Below are 21029 nucleotides of genomic sequence, written 5' to 3'. Positions count from 1 at the left end.
ACAATGTCTTACTGTTATTAACAACATTTGAATCCCATTTTCCCCATCACCAAGAGTGTCGACGACTCAAGAGCTTCACAATCTGGTGCAACACATTTGTCATGTTCCACGAGGGTTCTGTTCAAATTAAATTAAAATCTGTTTTCTAACAGTTGCATACCAAACTAATAACATACACAACACATATTCCTGCATAGTATTGTTTGAAGGCTGATGCACATGCCAGCCAGATGATGATCTAATGACTACGTTTAAACTGCCCATTTACCCTATAAGCTTGTGCCTAATAATTTGGATACCACATATAGACTTTCAAAAGCATAATCAATAATCAACTACAGTAAATGAATAACGATTCATTTTATTGCTTTTACATTTATATTGTGCATTTGTCTGAAATCTACCTATACAGTCAAGTTTTTGTAGATCCCTGAATTTCACCATCTACATAAATGAGACAAATGTGTCCATTTAACGTCTTTTAAACAGATCATCTCCCACCTTTGAACCACCTGAACAGGTTTAGTTTGTGCACACATAGACGTGTTCCCACAAACAACAACAATAATTTAATCATATGTGTCACATTCACTCCCCAAATTTGAGCTGCCTTTCCTTTTCTAAACCGTGCAGCTCCCTCGCTCGATTCTTCAGCTCCTCTGCTCTCTTCTCATCCTTCTCTGTGCCATCCCCAAGTTTGTACATACGACTTGCATTGGCGCAGCCCCACACATGTCCCAGGTCACAAGCCCTGTTAGCGTACTTCAAAGCTAGAGTCATATCTGGCGCCAGCCCTTTGGAATTGCCCTCAATGTACATAGCACTGAGGTTAAAACAGGAAGGAGCGAAGCCACCAGCGCAGGCCTTCTCGTAGTACTGCCGAGCTGCTGTAAGGTCGGGTGCTCCCTCCATAGCTCGTCCATCGTGGGCTAATAAACCTACGTTATGGCAGGCATCTATAGTCTTCTTCCCTCCGGCATTGCAGGAGCGCATAAAGCAGGAGTAGGCTGTTTTCAGACATTCAGTCACTCCACCTGGGGGGAAGAATTCAAATCCCTCACTTGAATAAAAAGTAGACATAAAATTAAAATAATTTTCAAGTAAGACCACGTACATAAAATGTACTAAGCATCAAAATCAAAAGTACTCATTTGAAGAATAATTGATGCGTGACATGTGAACAATACAAAGATTAAATGCTTAGTCTACAAAATGTAAAATAAATAAATTGTTGCCTTAAAGTGAATTTTTTAGTCTGATGAACAAATAAAACTCCAAGGTTATTGATTTTACAATCTTATGAAAAAGAGAAAAGCACATAAGTCCTCAGCAGAAGCATTAAACAGCAATTGTTTGGTATTTTGACCTAATAAAAATTGATTATTGATACATTTGACAACAATTAAGCAGCTATTTAAAGTAACTAACGCTAATTTCTGAGTAGTAGTTGGTCCTGTTACTAACTACCCAATATACTGTCAGGTAAGTGAAACAAAAATATTTCATTTTGCTTTCATATATTTAGCTTTATTTTTATCCAAACAAGGAAAGCAATACACCACATTGCTGTTTTACCTTTGCCTGTGACATGGTAGGCCCCCAGTTTATAACAGCTTTCTCCATGACCATTCGTTTCACAGTTATGTTTGAGCACTTGTGCTGCAGATTCATAGTTTTTCTTCACCCCTTCCAGGTAGTCTGCGAGCCTTTGGCACCCTAAGAAAAACATGTCACACTGATAAGTGATGAGGTAAACATAGCTAACAGATATCAAACATCCATCTGTAGCTGGTGTCCAGTGTTTCAGCACTACTGATCTGTGAACAGCGCAGGTGTTTTACCTTCAGGATCCTTTTCTTTGTGACACTGGAAGCTGTACTCCACTCCCAAATTGTCCAAAAACTGCTTCACTTCATTCTCATCTTCGAAGTTTATAAGTCCAGCCATATTTCAGCGTGCAATCCTGCCTTTTAAACGTACTATAATCACATGTGCTGAGGGGTTATCGCCCACCACATCCACTGCTACTTGTGACCTTGGTGAATGAGTTACTGAGCGACGCTACAGAGGCGTTTCCTTAAAATAAAAATATCAATAGAGATAAGTACCGCTAACCGTAAAGTTGTTAGAAAGGCCTACTATAATGACTAAAGACATAGTTTTGCTTTGAAAGCAAATAAACGTGAACGTGCCTCCAGATGATCCCTTCCTGGTTTCGTAACCTTCCTCAAACGGCTTCCGTAGTCCAGCCCCCTCGCTAATGTACTTCCAGTGCAGTGACCTTTGTTTACTGTCTGTCTAGTCAAAAATAGACCTAACTGCTCCGCTGTGAAAACTATATTGCCCGGCTGGGTCCTTAATTCAAGCACTCGGTCGCTACAGTGATTGGTGGATACATTTTAAACATGAATTGTGACACAGCAGACATCTTTCGACAGTTTTGCACGGAGAGCGATTTTCTTCATCGGAGGCAACAACCAGTGAGCTAGCTAGCTGCTTCGCCGCGAACGTCCCGTCCGATTGAGCTCGCTCGTCGTCCTCCCCTCCTGGTTACCGTAACGTTGTTGTCACACAGATTAGTATAACGCCAGGCTCTCAGACCGGTCAACGCTGCAAACCGAAACGGCTGAAAACGGAGCCGCTCGGTGGCTAGCAAGCAACGCTGCAGTTCCCCGGGGTGAAAAAGAAGACACCAGTCTGTTGTATAAGCTAAAATTAACGTTGGAGTTTGTTTTGTTGCCATGGCCGGTAGTTTCCTAAACACGGTAAGTTTTAGATACGCCTTCAGGTAAATGGTGTGGCGTATTTTTTATGTGCTTAGTCATTACTGTCGCGCTATTATTTATAGTGTAGTGTTAATCACAAATTGCATTAACACATCAACAAACTTTCCCTTGTTGTTTCCAGGATGAGGCATCTCCCCCGGCTCTGACAGACCTGTGCCTGACCTATGTGAACCAAAATCTGGAGTTGTTCTGTGTGAAGCGCCCTGATGGCTCTCTGTGCTTCAGAGAGGCTGTACTCTTCCCACAGGAGCTAGCAGACCAGCTGCTGGCCAAGATGGCCACTGAAGGTAAACCTGGACCTCTAAAGACACTCCTGAACACCAGTTAAATCACCTGTTGAACCATCAAATACCAACCTGAATAATTGCAATCAAGACTTGATTAACAATACAAATTCGTAACTACATTTTGAGCTACACCTGATGGCATGTTGTCAACTAAACCAAAAGCTTGCCCCAGGTGAACAGAGGCAGTATTGTGCAAGGCTGAGTCCTGCATGAACCCAAAGATGAACCTTGACCTGAGTTAATTCCACTACAGGTCTGCTGAATGACAGCACAGTTGGAGTATTTCGGAACTGTGAATACCTGCGGCTGAGACGAGCCTGCATCCGCACAGCGCGAATCTCTGCGGAGGCCTTCCAGAAAGCCCTGTGCGCTCACAGACTGTTGGAGCTGGATGCTGCCAGGGTCAATGCAGACCTCACTATTCCTGATATTCTGCACGGGCTGGCCACCAATAAATACTGCCAGGTAAACTGAGATTATGTCAATGTGTGTGAATAAAAACATAAAGACAATGCATAACTTTGACATGCTGTCAAACCACCCTATCTTCCCCAGCTAATAAAATAAATGGTTGTTTTTCTTTAAACATCCTGCAGGAGTCCCTCCAGCGACTTGTCTTAACAGGTCTCACCATGTCCTCTCTGGAGGAACCGAGCCAGTATCGCTTCAGCTCCCTCCAAGGCCTCCGCTCCCTCTCTCTAGCAAATGTAGACTTCTATGACTCTGGACTTGTCGACGTGTGTTCCCTGCCTCGGCTGGAGAGCCTCGATCTCTCCAACACTTCGGTTACCAACCTGAGCCCCCTGCTGGGCCTGAAGGAGCGGCTGCGTTCACTAACACTGCACCAACTGAAAAGACTAGAGATGAGCACTGCTCAGCTGCTGGGAGTAATAGGCCAGTTGGATGTGTTGCAGGTTAGTAGAAGGATTGAGCAGAGTTTACGCTGAAAAGAACACTTTCTCTGTGATTTCACCAGCTTGTTAGTGTTGTACTAAAATATTACTGTTTGTATGAAACCCTGCCTGTGTAGCACCTGGACATCAGTGATGACAAGCAGTTTACCTCTGACGTGGCTCGTCAACTGCTTGGACAGCCAGGGATCCTGCCTGCTCTTGTTTCCCTGGATGTGTCAGGGAGGAAACAGGTGTGTGTGTGTGTGTGTGTGCTTTGTATTTGTTAAAACAATTAGTATTTAATTTGAAATGCAAAGAAAACATACAGGCTACAGAGACAAGTTGCCATTTCTTACATGTGTGAATGTTGCAGGTGACAGATGCAGCCGTCAAGGCATTTGTTGAGGAGAGACCAGGGATGACGTTCGTGGGACTTCTTGCCACAGATGCTGGATTTTCTGACTTCCTGTCTGGAGAGGGAAATCTAAAGGTAAGGATACTTGATGTGTCCATTAAATCTGATAACTGCTTATAAGAAAAATCAGGTTTGCTAGAGTAAATTGTCTTTTGTATGTAAATAGGTAACAGGAGAGGCCAACGAGACCCAGATCTGTGAGGCCCTTCGTCGCTACAGTGAGAGGGAAGGTTTTGTGAGAGAAGCTCTGTTTCATCTGTTCAGCCTGACTCACGTCATGGAGAAACCCAGGCCTGACATCCTTAAGGTGAAACCACAATATTATTTTTCAAAATTAAGTAACTTTTCTCATTCTGTTAAGGCAGATTTTCTAATCTTTAAGAAAACAATGAAGATGGTCATATTATATTGTTTTATCATGCAATAAGCATAATGTCATATCCGAACCACATAATTATTTATCTGATAAGCAAGTGTCAGCCATTTGTCTTCCTACTAGCTGTTACAAAATCAAATCAAAGCCCTACACCCTAACTCCACTTCTGCAGACTTCAAGTTCTTCATCTCTCTCACTTCACATATATTATTATTTGTTTTTTTCTCCAGCTGGTAGTTCTAGGTATGAGGAATCACCCTGCCACTCTGAATGTCCAGCTGGCAGCCAGTGCCTGTGTGTTCAATCTGACGAAGCAGGACCTGGCAGCAGGAATGCCAGTGCGACTGTTGAGTAGCGTCACTCAGCTTCTACTGGAGGCCATGAGGACTTTCCCCAACCACCAACAGGTAGCCCCATGCCTGCACTGCTGTCCTAGTCCTAGACACATGTCAAGCATGCCATGTTAACCACAAGAAAACCAGTTTATCAAAACAACAACCAATGCATTTAGCAGGCTGTTGTACTTCATACAGTTTACTGGCACCCGGAACTTGGAGAGAAAAGGGGCATGTGATTTTTTTGTAAAAGATTTGGTTCCCATGGATGAAATATGACACAGATATGTTTTGTGTTACCGATCCAATGGACAAGCCAAGCAAGTTTTTTTTTTTTTTAAGACACAGATAATTATAACACAGTTTTCCCGTTCACCAGTTAATGCATATCTAAATTATAAAAAAGTTGAATTTTGTAAATCTTACGGGTAACTCATGTTTGTGAACTGTTGAGCACAAAACATAAAACTGAAGGAAATCTTTTTATTGTCTTGTAACAGCTTAAAAATGTTGATATTGAACCTTCAATGTGCTGTACAATACACAGACTAAAATACATAATGAAGAAAAGATAATAGTAGTAATGATAAGGTGAAAACTATAGTTGAAAATCTTTTTGGTTTTGATTTTCTAGCCAGTTCAGATTTTCCCCCCTATTTTCTTTTGCCAAATATGTAGGTATATATCAAGACAGAACTAATAATTGAAGCTTGAGGGCGAGCTGGGGTGGGAGGCCTTGTGTGACTGTAGATGGTCGGCAGCTCCGGGTGGGAAAGTTTGGACACCACAGAGGGAGGGGAACAAATGTGTTCAATCAGTACATTGTGACAACTGGACAATTCTGGGGAACTTCCCACAGCCCAAAAAAGTGCAATTTCCTTTTTTTTGATTTCATAACCACGAGTGGAGACCAGAGTTTCATACAAGCAAATATAAACTGTAGTGCAATGAAAGACCATTGTGACCATTAATAGAAACTTAAAATCAGTGTGGCCTAACCAATCTGGTCAGAACTGGGCTGGTGAATTTTAGATAAGTCACTAAAATAAGTGGTGTGTACAGTAATTTACTATCTGCATTTACTAGATATTATAAATAATTTGTTAAAGCCATATATAAATGGTATTCAATAAAATGGACACAATGAGAGAAGCACATCATGTTAACTCTTCACAGTTACACAAAGTGAAACTGTTATTTTTGCCTTCCACAGGCTCCTGGTCAGACATTTTACTGGGCCCGTATAATAACACACAGCTGAGATAAAAAGAAACACACTTCAACAGATTGTGTGAGGTCATTGCAGTTGGATGTTGTTCAGGTTCTGGACTGATACCTGTTGTGGTTTCTCTGTCTACAGCTGCAGAAGAATTGCCTGCTGTCTCTGTGCAGTGATCGCATTTTGCAGGAGGTTCCATTCAACAGGTGAGAAATACTCTTTTTACTATATATATACGTTATATCCTTTTCACATGGAGGTATAATGCACCTTTTAAGTGGTTCCAGAGTCATTTAAAAATGATTAAATATATAAAATATTGAAAGAGCAAATGTGTGTCAGTGAAATAATTGACAGATCACAAAATAAAACCAAATCTGTCAAAGGTGTTTACAGTAGAAATGTTTTGCTCCCTTTCCCTGTTTGCAAGGTTTGAAGCTGCCAAACTAGTGATGCAGTGGCTCTGCAACCACGAAGACCAGAACATGCAGAGGATGGCTGTGGCTATAATTTCCATACTGGCTGCTAAGGTATGTGCTGTGTTGTATTAATATCATATGTGCTTCATTCATGTATTCTTAGCACATCTGCATGGTTATTCTTAAACTCATAGATGTTTTCTTTTTACAGTTGTCCACAGAGCAGACGGCTCAGCTCGGAGCAGAGCTGTACATAGTGAAAGTAGGATTTTCATCTTTCTCCACCTTTTACTAATTAACCAAAAAAAGGTTCAGATTTTCATGGCAAATTTGCTCTCCCTCCTGCCTGCAGCAACTGCTTCACATTGTGCGTCAGAAGGCTTTGCAAGGCATGGTGGACGCCACCCTCAAATTTACGCTGAGTGCACTCTGGAACCTCACTGATGAATCACCAACCACCTGCCGCCATTTTATCGAGAACCAGGGCCTGGACCTGTTCATTAAAGTTCTAGAGGTGCACAGAAATGTCAATATGTACATATAAATAAATATTAAGCACTACATGCAAAAAAAAAAAAAAATCCAATTACCATGTTAGTTAATCATCACACTTAATCATGCGTTGCTCTGTGTGCATGCCTTTGGGGCGGGCTGACTCACTGTTGTTTTGTTTCCATACCTCCCCCACTCCCACCACCCCGATCCGCAGTCCTTCCCCAATGAGTCTTCTATTCAGCAGAAGGTTCTCGGTCTGCTGGTGAGTTCACTGCTCTCTTATTACCTGTTAGGACAACTATATGTTAAAAGAATTTACAATATTAAAACATTATGATTCCCTTATCACCTTTTGTTGTGTAGAACAACATAGCCGAGGTCGGGGAGCTCCACGGAGAGCTGATGGTACAGGGGTTCTTGGACCACATAAGCACCCTGCTGCACAGCCCAGAGGTGGAGGTCAGCTACTTTGCCGCAGGCATCCTTGCACATCTGACGTCACGAGGCGAGGCAGCCTGGACGCTCAGCCGTGACCTTCGATCCTCCCTGCTGGAGCAACTGGTAGGAATCAGCAGAACTACTCGTAACTCGTGTACATTGATGCTGTACACAGATATTTTGAAAGGTCTGCTTGAGTCTTTTGCATTTGTGTGTCTCTCTAGCATGCTGTCATTATGAAGTGGCCGCCGCCTGATTGTGAAATGGTGGCCTACAGGTGAGATGCAGCTTCTCTACAGTAATTATAAAGCAGGGAAACAGTTTTGACCATTCATAATTTTTGTCAATAACTGTGACAAAAATGAAATGATATGTTATCTACAGTACTGAAAAATAAATTTTAAGAGCACACCTTGGAAAAACAAATGTTCTTTGTGTCTTTATATTGAGCTTTACAGTATACTTATGTCTGTGTGAGCTCGGTCATACTTTTCTGAGCAACTAGAGACACAGTGAAAACCATAGCATGAACATGTGCTCACTAAATATAGTCCTATTGTGTCTCATTCTTTAGATCATTTAACCCCTTCTTTCCCCTACTGGAGTGCTTTCACACCCCTGGTGTCCAGTTGTGGGCGGCCTGGGCCATGCAACATGTCTGCAGCAAGAACGGTGAGACACAAATACATGCACACACACAACCGAATGTTATTCTAGTTTTACAGATTTGCCATTTCACACAGAATTGTCTGTTTAGGCAGTTACTTATTCACCTACCCAATCCGCTGACAGATTTTATATTGTGCCCCGTGTGTCTGCAGCCCCTCGCTACTGCAGCATGTTGTTGGAGGAGGGCGGCCTGCAGCAGCTGGAGCAGGTTAATACCCACCCACAGACCCACAAAGATGTCAAGCTGTTGGCCAAGAGCATTCTGGAGAACCTGCAGCACCACAGAGCCCGCACTGGCCAGCCTGCGCCAACACAGACAAGTCGCCGCCTGCCGCCACAATAACCTCACAGAGGTAAAGACACACACACCAGTGGTCATTTGCTGTATCAGCCCCACAACGGCTCGAGATTTTTATTTTACATTTTCTGTTTCAGAAAATCAGGCTTCCTGGACATAAGCTGGGGCCCACCACAGACGGGACTTTGTATGTGTGTACACTTGATCAAGAACCCCTAGAAGTAAACGTTAAAAGGACAAAGACTACGCAGTTCTTTGCACACACACTAACCTTATTTATTTTCTTTGTGTTTTATCAAAACAAAAATAGTTCTGTGTGCGCCAATCTTGTGATATATAAAATGTAAATAGGTGAGAACGGTCAGTCCGTTAAGCTCAAAATTCTACATGAAGCTTGTGTCTGTGTTCGCTCTGTTAGTCTGACATAGGCATCATGATTATTTTAGTGCCAAAAATGTGAGCACACATACAAAATGCTCAAGTTTAAGATTGAACCCCCGAAAGCTCCGCTTAGGGTTGACACTCTCCGGCTCCTGTATCTTACTGAGGCCTCTGGTTGTCTGAATTGGTTGCTCATTAGATATTCGCATGGCGCTGCTGTGAGCTCACGCATGCTGGAGTTTGTCTGAATGCTTGTGCTGTTCATTTCGGGAATTCCTGCTTGCTTGTTGATAGCAGTGGTCTGTTCACTGGAGCTTGCGCCTCTGGGTCCTCAGTACTGCTGTTGCTCTCCTCTTCATTCAGTCTTTTATCAGCTAATGCCTTTGATTTGATGTGGGAGGACACTTTCCTAGGGTGTGTTCAGTGGGTTCAAATGTTCCAAACATTAAAGATTTAAGAAAAAATTTAATAATAGAGAAGTTACATCTCTTTGAGAAGCTCCAGTGCATTTTCTTTTCTAAACATTCAGCAGCCATAAATCATGTCAGTGGCAAAATCAGCAGTGATGTAGATCAGAAGATTCACATGATAAGTTGAAATTATACCTTCAGTTATGGCTGATATTATTGAATATGTCTGGACACAAATGGCAATAATGAAGTGACGTCAAGATGGATGTACATGTGTATGGAGTCACAGCTGTTTTCTCTTTGAGAAACTGTATATATTGGTATGTTCGCTGTGGTTCCCAATGCGTCCGACAGGCGTCTTAAAGACAGAGACAGCACTTCGGTGTGAGCATGCATGTATGTACGTCTGTACAAGTAGCTGCATCTGAAAGAGTGTATGTAATTGGTACATAATAGAAAACAAGAGAAAAAAAGTAGCTGTTTGTTCAGAACTGGTTGAATTGGTTGCATGGAAATTATTATACTGTTCCACTGTTTGTTTACATTTATCCGGAGAGAGTTGGGGGGTGGGGGGGCACAATCTCCTTTTTTCATCTGAAGTCTTGATTCTTGTTAAGGGCCTGCCATCCTTCTCTATGCAAACAAAGCTAATGTTGCTTCTACAAACTGCTGTCATGCCCCTGATACAACCGTGATGACTAATTTTTGAGGCAAAGTGGGATTTGGCTTCTGCAGGAATAACTGTAAGACTTGTATAGATCACTTGATATTATTTTAATGGAAATAAAAACAATCTATTGGGCTAAATGGTACTTTGTCAGCAAAACATACATCACCGCATCTGCTCAGTGAATTATGGCCACATTGTTTTCTGTAAATCAGTTGTTGTATGACCTTGGTAATTATGCATGTGTCCTGAGCTGATCAGTTTTAACAAGGGCAAAGAGCAGCAGACAACACAGAATCTGTTTTTGTATTTTTCTGTTGCTCCTGATATGTTGGGTCGATAAGTTGAGCCCCCGCACATCACAGGCCAGTTTGATTTTTCACAAGAATTTAATTCAGATGGAAGATGCAAAAAGCCCAGGTAGTGTGTATGTCTGCTATGACTGTGCCATGTTGCTGCTGAGAGTCAGGTTTTCAAGTTTGGAAATAAAGAATGTACATTCCCATAAACTGGAGATGACACTTGTGTTGCCTTTTTTATTCCAAAAGGTGGGCTTCACATCACCCATGAAGTACGCTGTGGACCGTGTCAAACAGTATTACACTGTTGTGTATAGATCAAATGAAAGTCACATTTTGTCACATTTCATCATTAATGTCACAAAAGCAAACAATCACCATTGAGAACTCAAGCTGGCCTTAACTAGTGTATTGACACTGGCTGGGGTGCATAGATACAATCAATGGGTGTTCATTGTCTGTCAGACATGAGGTTTCAGAGAGCGGTGTGCGTCTGCGTGAGAGAGGAATTCAATAGCTCAAAAGAGTTTATTCCCCAGTGTACCGCGGGGGTCTCTTCTCTATGAAGGCAGCCATACCCTCCTGTCTGTCCCGCGTGGGGATGACCTGAAAAGAGAGAGCAAGGGTGAAAGCTGATGATCTGACTAGAGACAGCCTCAGAGGGTGAGCATCAAATCTGAGCCTAACAGTTACTGCTTGTACTGTTCATTTTATGGGGTAACAAAGATTGGGATTATCTACTTTTTGGGTTCTTTTAGAGTTTAGGTTCAGAGAAAATGTCTGTATTAAGTATTTTTAAAACTTTAAGGAAGGACTGGAAGTCTTACCCGAGCATAACACATTCTCTCTATTGCCATTGCGGAACTTATGTCAACCTGGAAGAAACAGATTTCAGTCATTATATCAATGATATAAAAAAATATATATATATATATATGAAGATCTGTGAATCACGATGTACCTCAGAGCCTCTGTTTATTGCTTCTTTTGCCATCCGCACAGCGATAGGAGCCTGGGCAACAGAAAGAGATGAGAGTAAGATGCCGATAGTGCCGTCACCATGAAAGTATATGTCTGACAAAAGAACACGTGACAACCTGAACACATATCTCAAGGTGAACAACTATTTTACACATGAAGATCAGTCTACTCATTGTGAGGAGGAAAATAACCCTGATCATGTCATAATGACGTCATAAGGGTTAAGTCGGTTTGGGCCTGGAGACAAATAGAAAACCTACATTACAAACGGGGATGTGGAGAAAGACGTGGGTGTTTTACGGGGCAGGGAGGGTCCAATGAAAGACAGATGAACTGCGTTTTTGGAAATGTGTGTTTTTGCAGCATGACCCATACCAGGTACCAAACCCACTATTTTTTTTTCCCCCTCTATTTGTCTCTAGCAAATCCTTCATCTTTATTAGTTAAATCTCTGAAGTGCCCTTTTAAATAGTGCTGTAGGGACTCCAGCTGATTGCAGAGGGCACTTTGCTCGTCTTATGCAATTCCATTTTCCCAGGAAGTCACAACAACACAAAGAGAAAGATCCAAGGGCTCATAGAGCGTATTGTCTCCTCCATCCTACCTCACTTTCATTCAATGCAAACTCGAGCCAATTATTCAGTCCACACCAACACAAGCATGTATCTGTAAATATCTGTTTGTGGTTCATTTCTCCACTTGACTGCCACTCTGGCCCTGGCCAACTGTGGGCATCTGAACTGGAGTGAAAGAAATATGGAGCGACAGAGGCCCGGAGAGGGGTAGGGGTGGGAAGAAAGCACCAGGGAGGGAGAAAGGCGGATTGAAAAAGAGGCAAATAAAAGGCAGAGATGTGGGGATGGCGAGGTAAGAGGGCAGGTCCTTGCCTGGAGGAGGAGGGATGCATAAGTACCTGAGCTGTAGCAGAGTGAAAATGTGTGTGTCTGTGTTCTAACCTGGGGCAGTATCTCTCTGGCCAGGCTGAGTGCCTCTCTGTAGGCAGCGTCTCCTGTCTGGATCTGTGCTACTGCTCTGTTTACGAGCCCCATCTCCAGAGCCGTCTGACCTCCCACACGCTTACCTGATAACAGACAGAGAGAGTGAGATGGATATACAAAGCCCATCCTGAATGATAACCATCCTATGTCTAACATGTCCACGTTTCTGTTAACACCACCTGTGAAGATGAGCTCTTTGGCCAGAGTGATGCCGACCATCCGCGGCAGCCGCTGACTGCCCCCTGCAGGACAAAGCACTTCAAGGTCAACTCCTCACGACTGCTTTGTCTCTCTACTTACACACTCGGTGCTTCGCAAGCTCATTTTTGTGACCTCTTTTTCATCTTACCAGCCCCTGGGAGCAGCCCCCGTGACGTCTCAATCAGACCCATCTGTGCAGAATATGCTGAAACACACATAAACACAGAGGGCAGTTGAAGGACTGTGCTGCAACTGAGTGCCATTAAACTGGGGAGGGCGTAAAGTCTGACTGATGCCTCTGTCAAGAGCAATAGACGCAAACACCTGCTCGCCTAGCTTGTCAGCGCTTAGCCAATCACAGAGCTGCCACAACAGATTTAATTAATCACATGGATATTCAGCTAGGTGAACAGCTGGGCAGATGTGTCTGGCCTCACCAGCTATCATTAGTCACTGAGCTCAGCAGCAGATCATACAAGTCGCATGAAAAACACATATCTCCATAAATGTCAACTTGACCGCTGCTTTAAACAGTTCAAAAGCTTAACTCCTTAACAGCCAGTTCTGCCCTTTTAGGCTCCCTTCACTAGCTTTAAGATATTCATTTACTAATAGTAACAATTAGGGCTAGGACTATTATGTTCATTATTTTCCTAATCAATATGAAGATTATTTTTTTCATTAATTAATTCATTAATAATTTTGTCTGTAAAAGTTCCAGAAAATAGTGTAAAATGTCCGTAAAATATTCAGTTTTCTATCATGTATGACAAAGTAAAAGCATCAAATCCTCATCCTATTTGTGACGCTAAAAACAAAGTAGTAAATGTTTGACATTTTTGCTCAAAAAATGACAAGTAATTATTCAATCATCAAAACGGTCAACTACAAAATTAAGAATAATGAAGAGATACTGTCAATACTATGAATGAATGAAAACTTGAATAAATGGTTCTGTAACCTGTTAAACTAGTGAATGGTTCTTGGGACTCCTTGGACTGTCCCGACACCCAGGTTGAGAACCACTGCTCTAAACTACACTGGCTGTATGGGGGAGAAAAATGACATGACTGGATTGGTGACAGCTGTAAAGAGAATATGTCGTCACCTTTCATAACCCATTAACATCACCTGAAGGAAGGAAAGAAGCACGTTAAATGTACTTGTAGCGTGTTCACGGTTGGACAGGTGAAGGTTCAGAGGTCACTCACCAGCGGTGCGGAGGTCACAGGCCAAAGCCAACTCCAGCCCACCTCCCAGGGCGACACCATCCATCGCTGCGATGGTCGGCATCGGCAACGATGCTGCCAGGGCATTTCAATAAAAAGAGGAAAGTTCACAAATACATATATGTATACCCTGAAAAATATCTGCTCCCTCCTAACATAAGATGTTCTTTTTCTTACCTATCTGAGTCATGAGGGATCGCAGGCCGTGAACAAACAGATCAGACTCGGTGTTGTTCATCAGAGCTCTTTCTTTCAGGTCTGCACCTATGTATGTACACATCATAGCATACACCATCACATGTCATTTAGTCAGCCTTTGATCACAAACCCAGAGGCCTGGCAGGTTTCAGATGTTCCACAGAACACTTACCTGCACAGAAAACCCCTGGCACTAAACTCCTGAAGACAACCACGCGAACTGCTGAGTCCTTGTACAGAGTGGACACCAGCTCCCTCATCTGCACATACCGGACACCGTGCCTCAGTCGGTGTGGGGTGCATGTGTGTATGTCTATGTATATGTGTGGGAGTGTTGATGTAGAGGTCTACCTACCTGTGACACAAACACGTGGCCCAGAGCGTTTCTTGTCTTGTGTCGACACATCAACACCTCCACTATCCCTGAGAAAGAGAAAGCAATGAGACAAAGAGCGGGCAGCAACTCGCAGTTAATTTAGTTTTTAATCACTTGACTGGTTTCAATTGTCAAACTGTAACAACTATGTCTAGGCTTCCCACTGGGCTCTTCCTGTACTAATCCATGACTGTCTACATTCATATCAGTGTGGAAGCCTATTCCTCACTGGGAAATAAAAATAATAGAGGAAAATTAGCAATGATAAAAAGACAAGAAACAGCATATCTCATTATGACTTAGTGTGATTGTGATTATGACAGCTAAACTAATCAATCATCATTCCACAAAAAATAATTTTGATAATCAATTAAAGCAAATGTGATAAACATTTGCTGATTAAAGACACAAAAGAATGAGCTGTTTTTCTCTTTCACTTCTATCGTAACTGATTAAATTTCTTTGGGTTTTGGAAATATTTGAGGGTCTAGGAAACTGACTTGAGCAATGACATTGACTGACAAAAGACTAATGACTAATCAAGAAGTCATTAGATTGATCATTAAAAGGCATCATTTTTAGCTGCAGCATTAATAAAAAATGGCTTAAAAACTCATGAGATTATTTTGCTTATAGATTTTCATTATTACATCGTTTTTATTTATTTATTATTTATTTTATTATTATGTGCTGGTCTGGTAGGCAACTGTTTTTACATGAGAGGAAAATAGATACTGGTCCAGATTCCAGCACAGAGACTAATTTGTAGAATTTGCTGATTTTAGGCTACACGACCTCCTAAGATAATCAAACAAGTTACCTCAATACAATATCCCAGTGTAATAACATTAAGGTTCCATAAATACCAACACCAGTGGGCATCTAGCCTGCTCTTCCTCAGCAAGATTTTATCGGTGTGAGTTGGAACAATGTTTAATCAGTGTGTGCCTACCATCGTCTACCCCCTCTAAAGGCTTTAAATCCACCTCTACTTGCTCTGCCGCCTCCGTGTGCAGCCCGCGGCTGTGTGCGCGACTCCACACTGTCAGAGGGCCACCACCACCGGCCAACGGTCGCGCTCCGTCCCGGGGGATCAGATGGGAAGGTCGGCCGTGCGTTTCCCGCTGAATCTCACTCAGCCACCGCATCGATGAACACCTGGGCCCTGCCAGTCTGCGAAGGAGAGTCGTCATCCTCGCTGTGTCTTCACTGTTTAATTGTCAAAAGCAGGACGATTGCCAGGCAGCGTAGCAGGAAGTTTGGTGCACGGTTCCTTCCTGTGAGAGGAGGAGGGACTTGGCTGCTCCTGACTTTGTGACTTCTGTATCAGACGTGGTTCATACAAGGCAACACACCAGAGAGCCAAAACATACTGTTATTCTGTTATATTATTATTCATGCCTGAAATGTTATTTTGATCAAATGGGATATTTGTACTAGGCCTACGTGATACCAGTCACTGTTTTAGTCAGCAAGGCTCAAAGTGAAACCTTTGTTATTGTGAAAATTTAGTTTTTCTTCCTCATTCTACTGCTACACACACACACACACACACACACTGTCCTTCAGTCTTGTGTCCTGTTTCTGGAGTTTCCAGTCTTTGGCCAAACAAAGCGGGTTGTTGAGGTAAGGTTTTTCCGTCAGGATGCCTGTGTCTAGTCTGACCATGCATTATTGAGCAGGTCTTTACAGGTTATGCATTTACACAGTCGGGCATTGGCTCTGACAGCACAACAGTCTAAGCAGAGAGATCCAAGTCTGTGTGTGTGTCTGTGCACATCCACGTGCATGTGATCCAGACATTGTAATAGTCAGTTTTATGAAATATTGCAAAGTTCTTTTAGCATTCGGGTACATCAGATTGCATTTATATTGATCAGATTACTTCCCTTTTGCCACAGCCAGCACATTTTTATTGTCCATTTCCATGCTGTCTGGCTTTGTTTACTCTTCCTAATAAACATAGATGCAGGTGACTCTGGGCAGTGAATCATATTAATTTGTAGTTGACATGTAAATTCATCATAAGTGTAGTGTGGGTGGCTGTGTGCTGCAGGATGTTGGGGTCAGGAGGGTATGCAGGATTAAGTGGGTGAAGTCAAATTGAAACTATAACCATAACTGAATAGAAACACTAATCATGCATTTTTAGTTTTATTAGATTTGACCACTGACTAAAACAAATAGGACAAAATAGATACAATTAAGGAAAGAAATTAGAAAAGAGGTAAAATTAGAGACATGTTCGATCTAAATGTTCAGTCAGCCAAGGTGTGGTTTGCTATGGCGTCACCAGATGGATTAAGGTTCTGGTTTGGACGGGGACAGGCTGTTCAGATGTCTGCCAGGTGTGTATTCCTCCTCTCATGTGTGCGTGCCTTGGGATGGAAAACTGATGGTAGATGACACTTGAGTGCGAGGGCATGTGAGTGACAGCCAGTCTGTCCCAGGACAAGACACAGAGGTTGGACACACAAACCGCTGCAGGAACAAGGACGCTGAGACACACACACACACACACACACACACACACACACACACACAGGCCATGTTTGCCATTATTTTTTTTTAAACTGAGAAGAGAGGAGTTGTTTTGTCCAGAAAATGTTTGAATTTGATGCATGTCTCCTCCCTCCAGCTTCCTTCAAGTCCTGCTTGCAGCACCGTTTCCTGGATTGAACTGGACAGATTTGCCCCCCCACCAACAAATATCTTGGGCGTGACACACTTTAGTTGATGCCCATCGCACAGCATTCCCCCTCCAATCCTGCAGGGGTCAGCCTTGTATCAGAGGGTAGAGTGAGCGTGGACTCTGTCTTGTTGTTCTGCTCCCTTTGTTTGGCATTTCACTAAAGGCCTTTGCTGCCTGATTCCTTCATCACCTGCCCACTGGGTTAGTGACAGACTGCAGTCCAAAGAGACGTGAACTCCACTACCCCTTTCCAACAAATGGTTCATCAACTTCCCTTAACACCTCCTCGATCTCCTTCCTTCCTCCCCCCCCTATCAAAGGCAGGAGGTGAGGTGGTCAGGGGGCAGAGTTGTGAGTAGACCACCGCAGACAGCCCTCCATCCTCAGCCTCATCAAAACCTGGGGCTGAGCTCAGGCAAGGAGGCCTGGTGACAGAGCACGAGGCCAGGCATGAGTCAGAGGGAGTGAGTGGCATCCTGTTACTGCAGCTGTCTGTCAAGAGCGAGACAGCACAGTGATCTGCTCGGGGCATGTACAGTGTGTTTGACCTTTGTGGTGTTTTATCACACACATACAGTATACTGCAATGCTAACACAGATGGTTCTCTTTCCTATAAGTTTAGTCTGCATTCATGGACTTTTGCTTCGTAGTCACCTGTAAAAGAAAATCCCTCAGGCCAGGCTGTTTTTATCTCATCTAAGGAGCTATTTACAAAATCACAGAAAAAGACAACAGTTGTGCAACACTACCATGTCTGTTCTCATGTCTTTGTGTTGGTACATGTGTATGTGAGTGTTTGTAGTGGAAGGCATAGTGATGGAGATAAAAATAAAGAATATACAAGAAGATGCTTGTTTGAGGTGAAACAGATTTGTGTGTGCGTATGTGTTTGTTTGTTAGCATGTGTAAATGGGCAGGACTGGGCTGCAATTATGTGAGCACATTCATTTTACTAAAGCGTACAGAGGCAGGGTGGAATGGATTGATACGCTCTGCTGATACTGCAGAATCAACGCCCCACTAGAACCATCCGGTTAAGATGTGGAGTCAGTGGCACTTGCCGATATTGATCTATTACTGATCAATACTTACCTGTAAACATTTTACCTATTAAAGGTTAAGTCTGGGTGCTATTCTATCTTTTTCTTATTGTCAACAAATCCCATTAAAAGACCAAAACCAACAATGAATTCATCCCAATAAATTTTTGGTGTAGTAAAGTCTGGTATAACTTATTCCTCTGTGCCATACATCTTCATTGTTGCTCAGATCTGTTAACGACACTTTCATGCCAGTGGCCCTGTGAGACTGTACTCAGGCACAGCGACAAAGCTAATAGCATGTATAAAGTATACCGTGTTTGAGTGACGTTTGCTTAAAACTACAGTGCCCACTACTGCTGGAAACAATTTTGCTGTCTTCAAAGATTTACATCTTCAGCTGAGAGCCAGAGACAGGACAGTCTGAAAGTAACCAGAGAAGGACAAACACCATCCATCGTCAACCGCTTATCCTGCGTACAGGGTCAAGGGGGGGGGGGCTGGAGCCAATCCCAGCTGACATCGGGCGAAAGGCGGGGTACACCCTGGACAGGTCGCCAGTCCATCGCAGGGCCACACATAGACGAACAACCTAAGGACAATTTAGAGTCACAAATCAACCTAGTCCGCATGTGGTGGGAGGAAGCCAGGGAGAACATGCAAACTCCACACAAACCGGGGTTTGAACCCACAACCTTATTGCTGGGAGGCGACAGTGCTAACCACTGCACCACCATGCCGCCCAAGGACAAACACATTCAACACATCAATTCTCCATGCCCAGCAGTTCACAAAACTTTTATAAGACCAATTTCACATCTGTTTTCTTTATTGCAATACTGAGGCGTATAGGCATTATACACACCCCCACACAAACACATCATCCAGTCCAGAGGCAGTCAGGGTGACTGATCGTACTCTTGGTTCAATTACAGTAAAATGATGGAGTTGAAAAAGAAAAAAGAGCCTCAGACTAGCAGCCTGAAAGATAGTGGAGCAAGATGGGAGAAGAAGAGTTACAACCATACTGAGCGACGGGGAGAGAAAGGGCAAGAAGAGTAATTGCTACACATGGAGGAAGAGAAAGGGACAGAGCTCAGCCTGTATCCAAAATATTCTGCTGGTATATGAAAAACATCTACTTGTCATTATTTAGTCCAGGGATGCCTTCGAGGAGAGACTTAAAGATGTGAAGCAAAGGTGAGTGACACCTCTGATGGAAACGGTGGCCCATCTTCTCAGGTTGGAGATCATATCGGCTGTCTGGCAGTTGACAGCCGACACGGCATACACCCTTAATAAAAAATAAGGATGTTTCTCAGCCTCGCCCACTCACTGTCACAATTCAAAGAACATCCATGTAGACAAGTATGACACATATCCATGTACTGCACGCATGACCGCACAACACGAGACCTCCACATATCATGTTTCCATGGCACACACAACTGCACAAACTCACACACGTGCACGTGGATACACAGCGCTTCTGGAAGCTGACACCGTTTGGAGCAGTGAGGGAGCAAAGTTACATTAATGATTCTGATCGTCAGGCTTTACCGAGGCAGTTATCTGCGAACACGATCCAGCAGGGCCATTTAGACTGCAGACTCATGACAGAGGGAGCACACCGGCCGACAGAAAGCGACACTGATCAAATGGGCTCATTTTCCTCCAGGCTGCTCTGTGCTTGGTAGCGCTTTCCTTCTATAATGATATATCAGACTGAAGATAGATATCCATGCCTGACCACAGCGGCCCTGAAATGAAAAGCTGAGCAAAGAGGCTGTCAGTGTCAAAGGGGTAATTTTTTAACAACACATTATTCATTAGCTATGCCCTGTCTGATTTTGCTGCCATGAGGATTCAGTTGTCTTGATTATATAGGGTCCAGACTGAAATATCTCAACAACTATTTAGTCAGTTAGTTTGGACCAGACCTTCATATTTCCCCGATGATCCTCTTTCCTCTATTGGGGTTGACACGTTTTAGTGAAATGTCTCAACAACCGCTGGATGGATCACCATAAAAGTCTGGTACAGATAATTGTGTCCTCCTCACACAAATGTCTGTACAAAAATTAGGGGTGATCCATCTAGTAGGCATGACATCGCTAGAGGCATGGCGTTGGCGTGCACTGGCTGACATGTTACTGCATTAAGGTGAACATGGGCACTGTAGTTTATTCTTACATGCATCATCCTGCTGACATAAATACTCCCCAGAGCTCCAAATGTGTATTCATCCCCAGCAGAAAATAGGCCTCCAAAATGCACTATTTACTCCTGTTTCAGTAATGTTTCTTTCAAACTACAGTGCCCATAGCTGTTTCAGGAAACTATTTAGCCTTCTTCAAAGATTTACATCTTCAGAGTGAATGATTTGGCTTAAAGCTGAGAGCCACAAACAGGGTAGGACAGTCTGAAAGTAATCAGAGATGGACAAACACATTGTGTTAAATTCTCCATGCAGTTCACAAACAGATGAATCCTACTTGACTTTAGTTATCCCCTTTCATCTTTTGGGGTTGATAAGTTTTTGTAAAAAGTCTCAACAACATGGATGGACCGCCATAAAAATTGCTATACAAACATCTGTGCCCCCCTCAGTATGTTTTGTAATAACTTTGGCAATCCCCTGATTTTTCATCTAGCGCCATCATCAGGTCACCTATGACCATCTGCCTCAGCCTACTGGTGTTTGGGGGTAATTACCAAATGTTACCATGCTAATTGTGTCCCCTCCTTTGCTTGTCAGTGAGTTGTGAGATCTTCAGTTGAAGACTGAAGACTTTTTCCCTTATCAGATTGCTAAATTTGAATTTTAATGCAGATTAAGGGATACATATAGGCCCTATTTCACAACAAATAGCAAATAATAAAGAAAAGATGAATTACCTCTAAAAGGCATAAATGATCGGTAATT

General features: G+C 42.9%; 3 protein-coding genes across 3 annotated transcripts; 1 reads left to right on the top strand and 2 right to left on the bottom strand.

Moving 5' to 3' along the window:
- Positions 1–343: 343 nt before the first annotated feature.
- On the bottom strand, positions 344–2561 carry LOC123970954 (cytochrome c oxidase assembly factor 7). The gene is made up of 3 exons (XM_046049387.1): positions 1842–2561; positions 1576–1716; positions 344–1034 (listed from the first exon to the last, which is right to left on the bottom strand). Exons 1-3 carry the CDS (start codon positions 1945–1947, stop codon positions 589–591), a joined length of 693 nt encoding a protein of 230 aa, XP_045905343.1. The 5' UTR covers positions 1948–2561; the 3' UTR covers positions 344–588.
- zyg11 (zyg-11 family member, cell cycle regulator) lies at positions 2228–10602 on the top strand. The gene is made up of 18 exons (XM_046049385.1): positions 2228–2765; positions 2908–3073; positions 3327–3538; positions 3670–3987; positions 4104–4217; positions 4340–4456; positions 4548–4688; positions 4988–5164; positions 6453–6517; positions 6742–6841; positions 6942–6992; positions 7083–7244; positions 7440–7487; positions 7589–7786; positions 7888–7940; positions 8238–8335; positions 8485–8685; positions 8768–10602. Exons 1-17 carry the CDS (start codon positions 2742–2744, stop codon positions 8673–8675), a joined length of 2235 nt encoding a protein of 744 aa, XP_045905341.1. The 5' UTR covers positions 2228–2741; the 3' UTR covers positions 8676–8685; positions 8768–10602.
- Positions 10594–15654, bottom strand: echdc2 (enoyl CoA hydratase domain containing 2). Its single transcript, XM_046049386.1, has 11 exons — positions 15323–15654; positions 14350–14417; positions 14167–14254; positions 13974–14060; positions 13779–13871; positions 12716–12772; positions 12546–12608; positions 12325–12449; positions 11349–11399; positions 11215–11262; positions 10594–10993 (listed from the first exon to the last, which is right to left on the bottom strand). The coding sequence occupies exons 1-11, from the start codon at positions 15561–15563 to the stop codon at positions 10916–10918; spliced, it is 999 nt and encodes a 332-aa protein (XP_045905342.1). The 5' UTR covers positions 15564–15654; the 3' UTR covers positions 10594–10915.
- Between the last annotated feature and the right edge of the window lie 5375 nt (positions 15655–21029).

The sequence above is a fragment of the Micropterus dolomieu genome, linkage group LG05 (genome assembly GCF_021292245.1).
Source record: "Micropterus dolomieu isolate WLL.071019.BEF.003 ecotype Adirondacks linkage group LG05, ASM2129224v1, whole genome shotgun sequence".
Lineage (NCBI taxonomy): Eukaryota > Metazoa > Chordata > Actinopteri > Centrarchiformes > Centrarchidae > Micropterus > Micropterus dolomieu.
The sequence above is the reverse complement of the archived record's forward strand: the minus strand, read 5'-3'. Positions and strand labels throughout refer to the sequence as shown.

Excerpts from the sequence above, each read along its gene's own strand:
- zyg11 (XM_046049385.1), top strand. The coding sequence starts at position 2,742 with ATGGCCGGTAGTTTCCTAAACACG. Across the intron at positions 6,993-7,082 it reads CAGAGCTGTACATAGTGAAA|CAACTGCTTCACATTGTGCG; the intron begins GTAGGATTTTCA and ends TCCTGCCTGCAG. Across the intron at positions 7,787-7,887 it reads CCTCCCTGCTGGAGCAACTG|CATGCTGTCATTATGAAGTG; the intron begins GTAGGAATCAGC and ends GTGTCTCTCTAG.
- echdc2 (XM_046049386.1), bottom strand. The coding sequence starts at position 15,563 with ATGACGACTCTCCTTCGCAGACTGGCAGGGCCCAGGTGTTCATCGATG. Across the intron at positions 12,609-12,715 it reads GGGGCTGCTCCCAGGGGCTG|GGGGCAGTCAGCGGCTGCCG; the intron begins GTAAGATGAAAA and ends TTTGTCCTGCAG. Across the intron at positions 11,400-12,324 it reads CCAGAGAGATACTGCCCCAG|GCTCCTATCGCTGTGCGGAT; the intron begins GTTAGAACACAG and ends TCTGTTGCCCAG.
- LOC123970954 (XM_046049387.1), bottom strand. The coding sequence starts at position 1,947 with ATGGCTGGACTTATAAACTTCGAAGATGAGAATGAAGTGAAGCAGTTT. Across the intron at positions 1,717-1,841 it reads CAAAGAAAAGGATCCTGAAG|GGTGCCAAAGGCTCGCAGAC; the intron begins GTAAAACACCTG and ends TGTTTTTCTTAG. Across the intron at positions 1,035-1,575 it reads CTACCATGTCACAGGCAAAG|GTGGAGTGACTGAATGTCTG; the intron begins GTAAAACAGCAA and ends TCTTCCCCCCAG.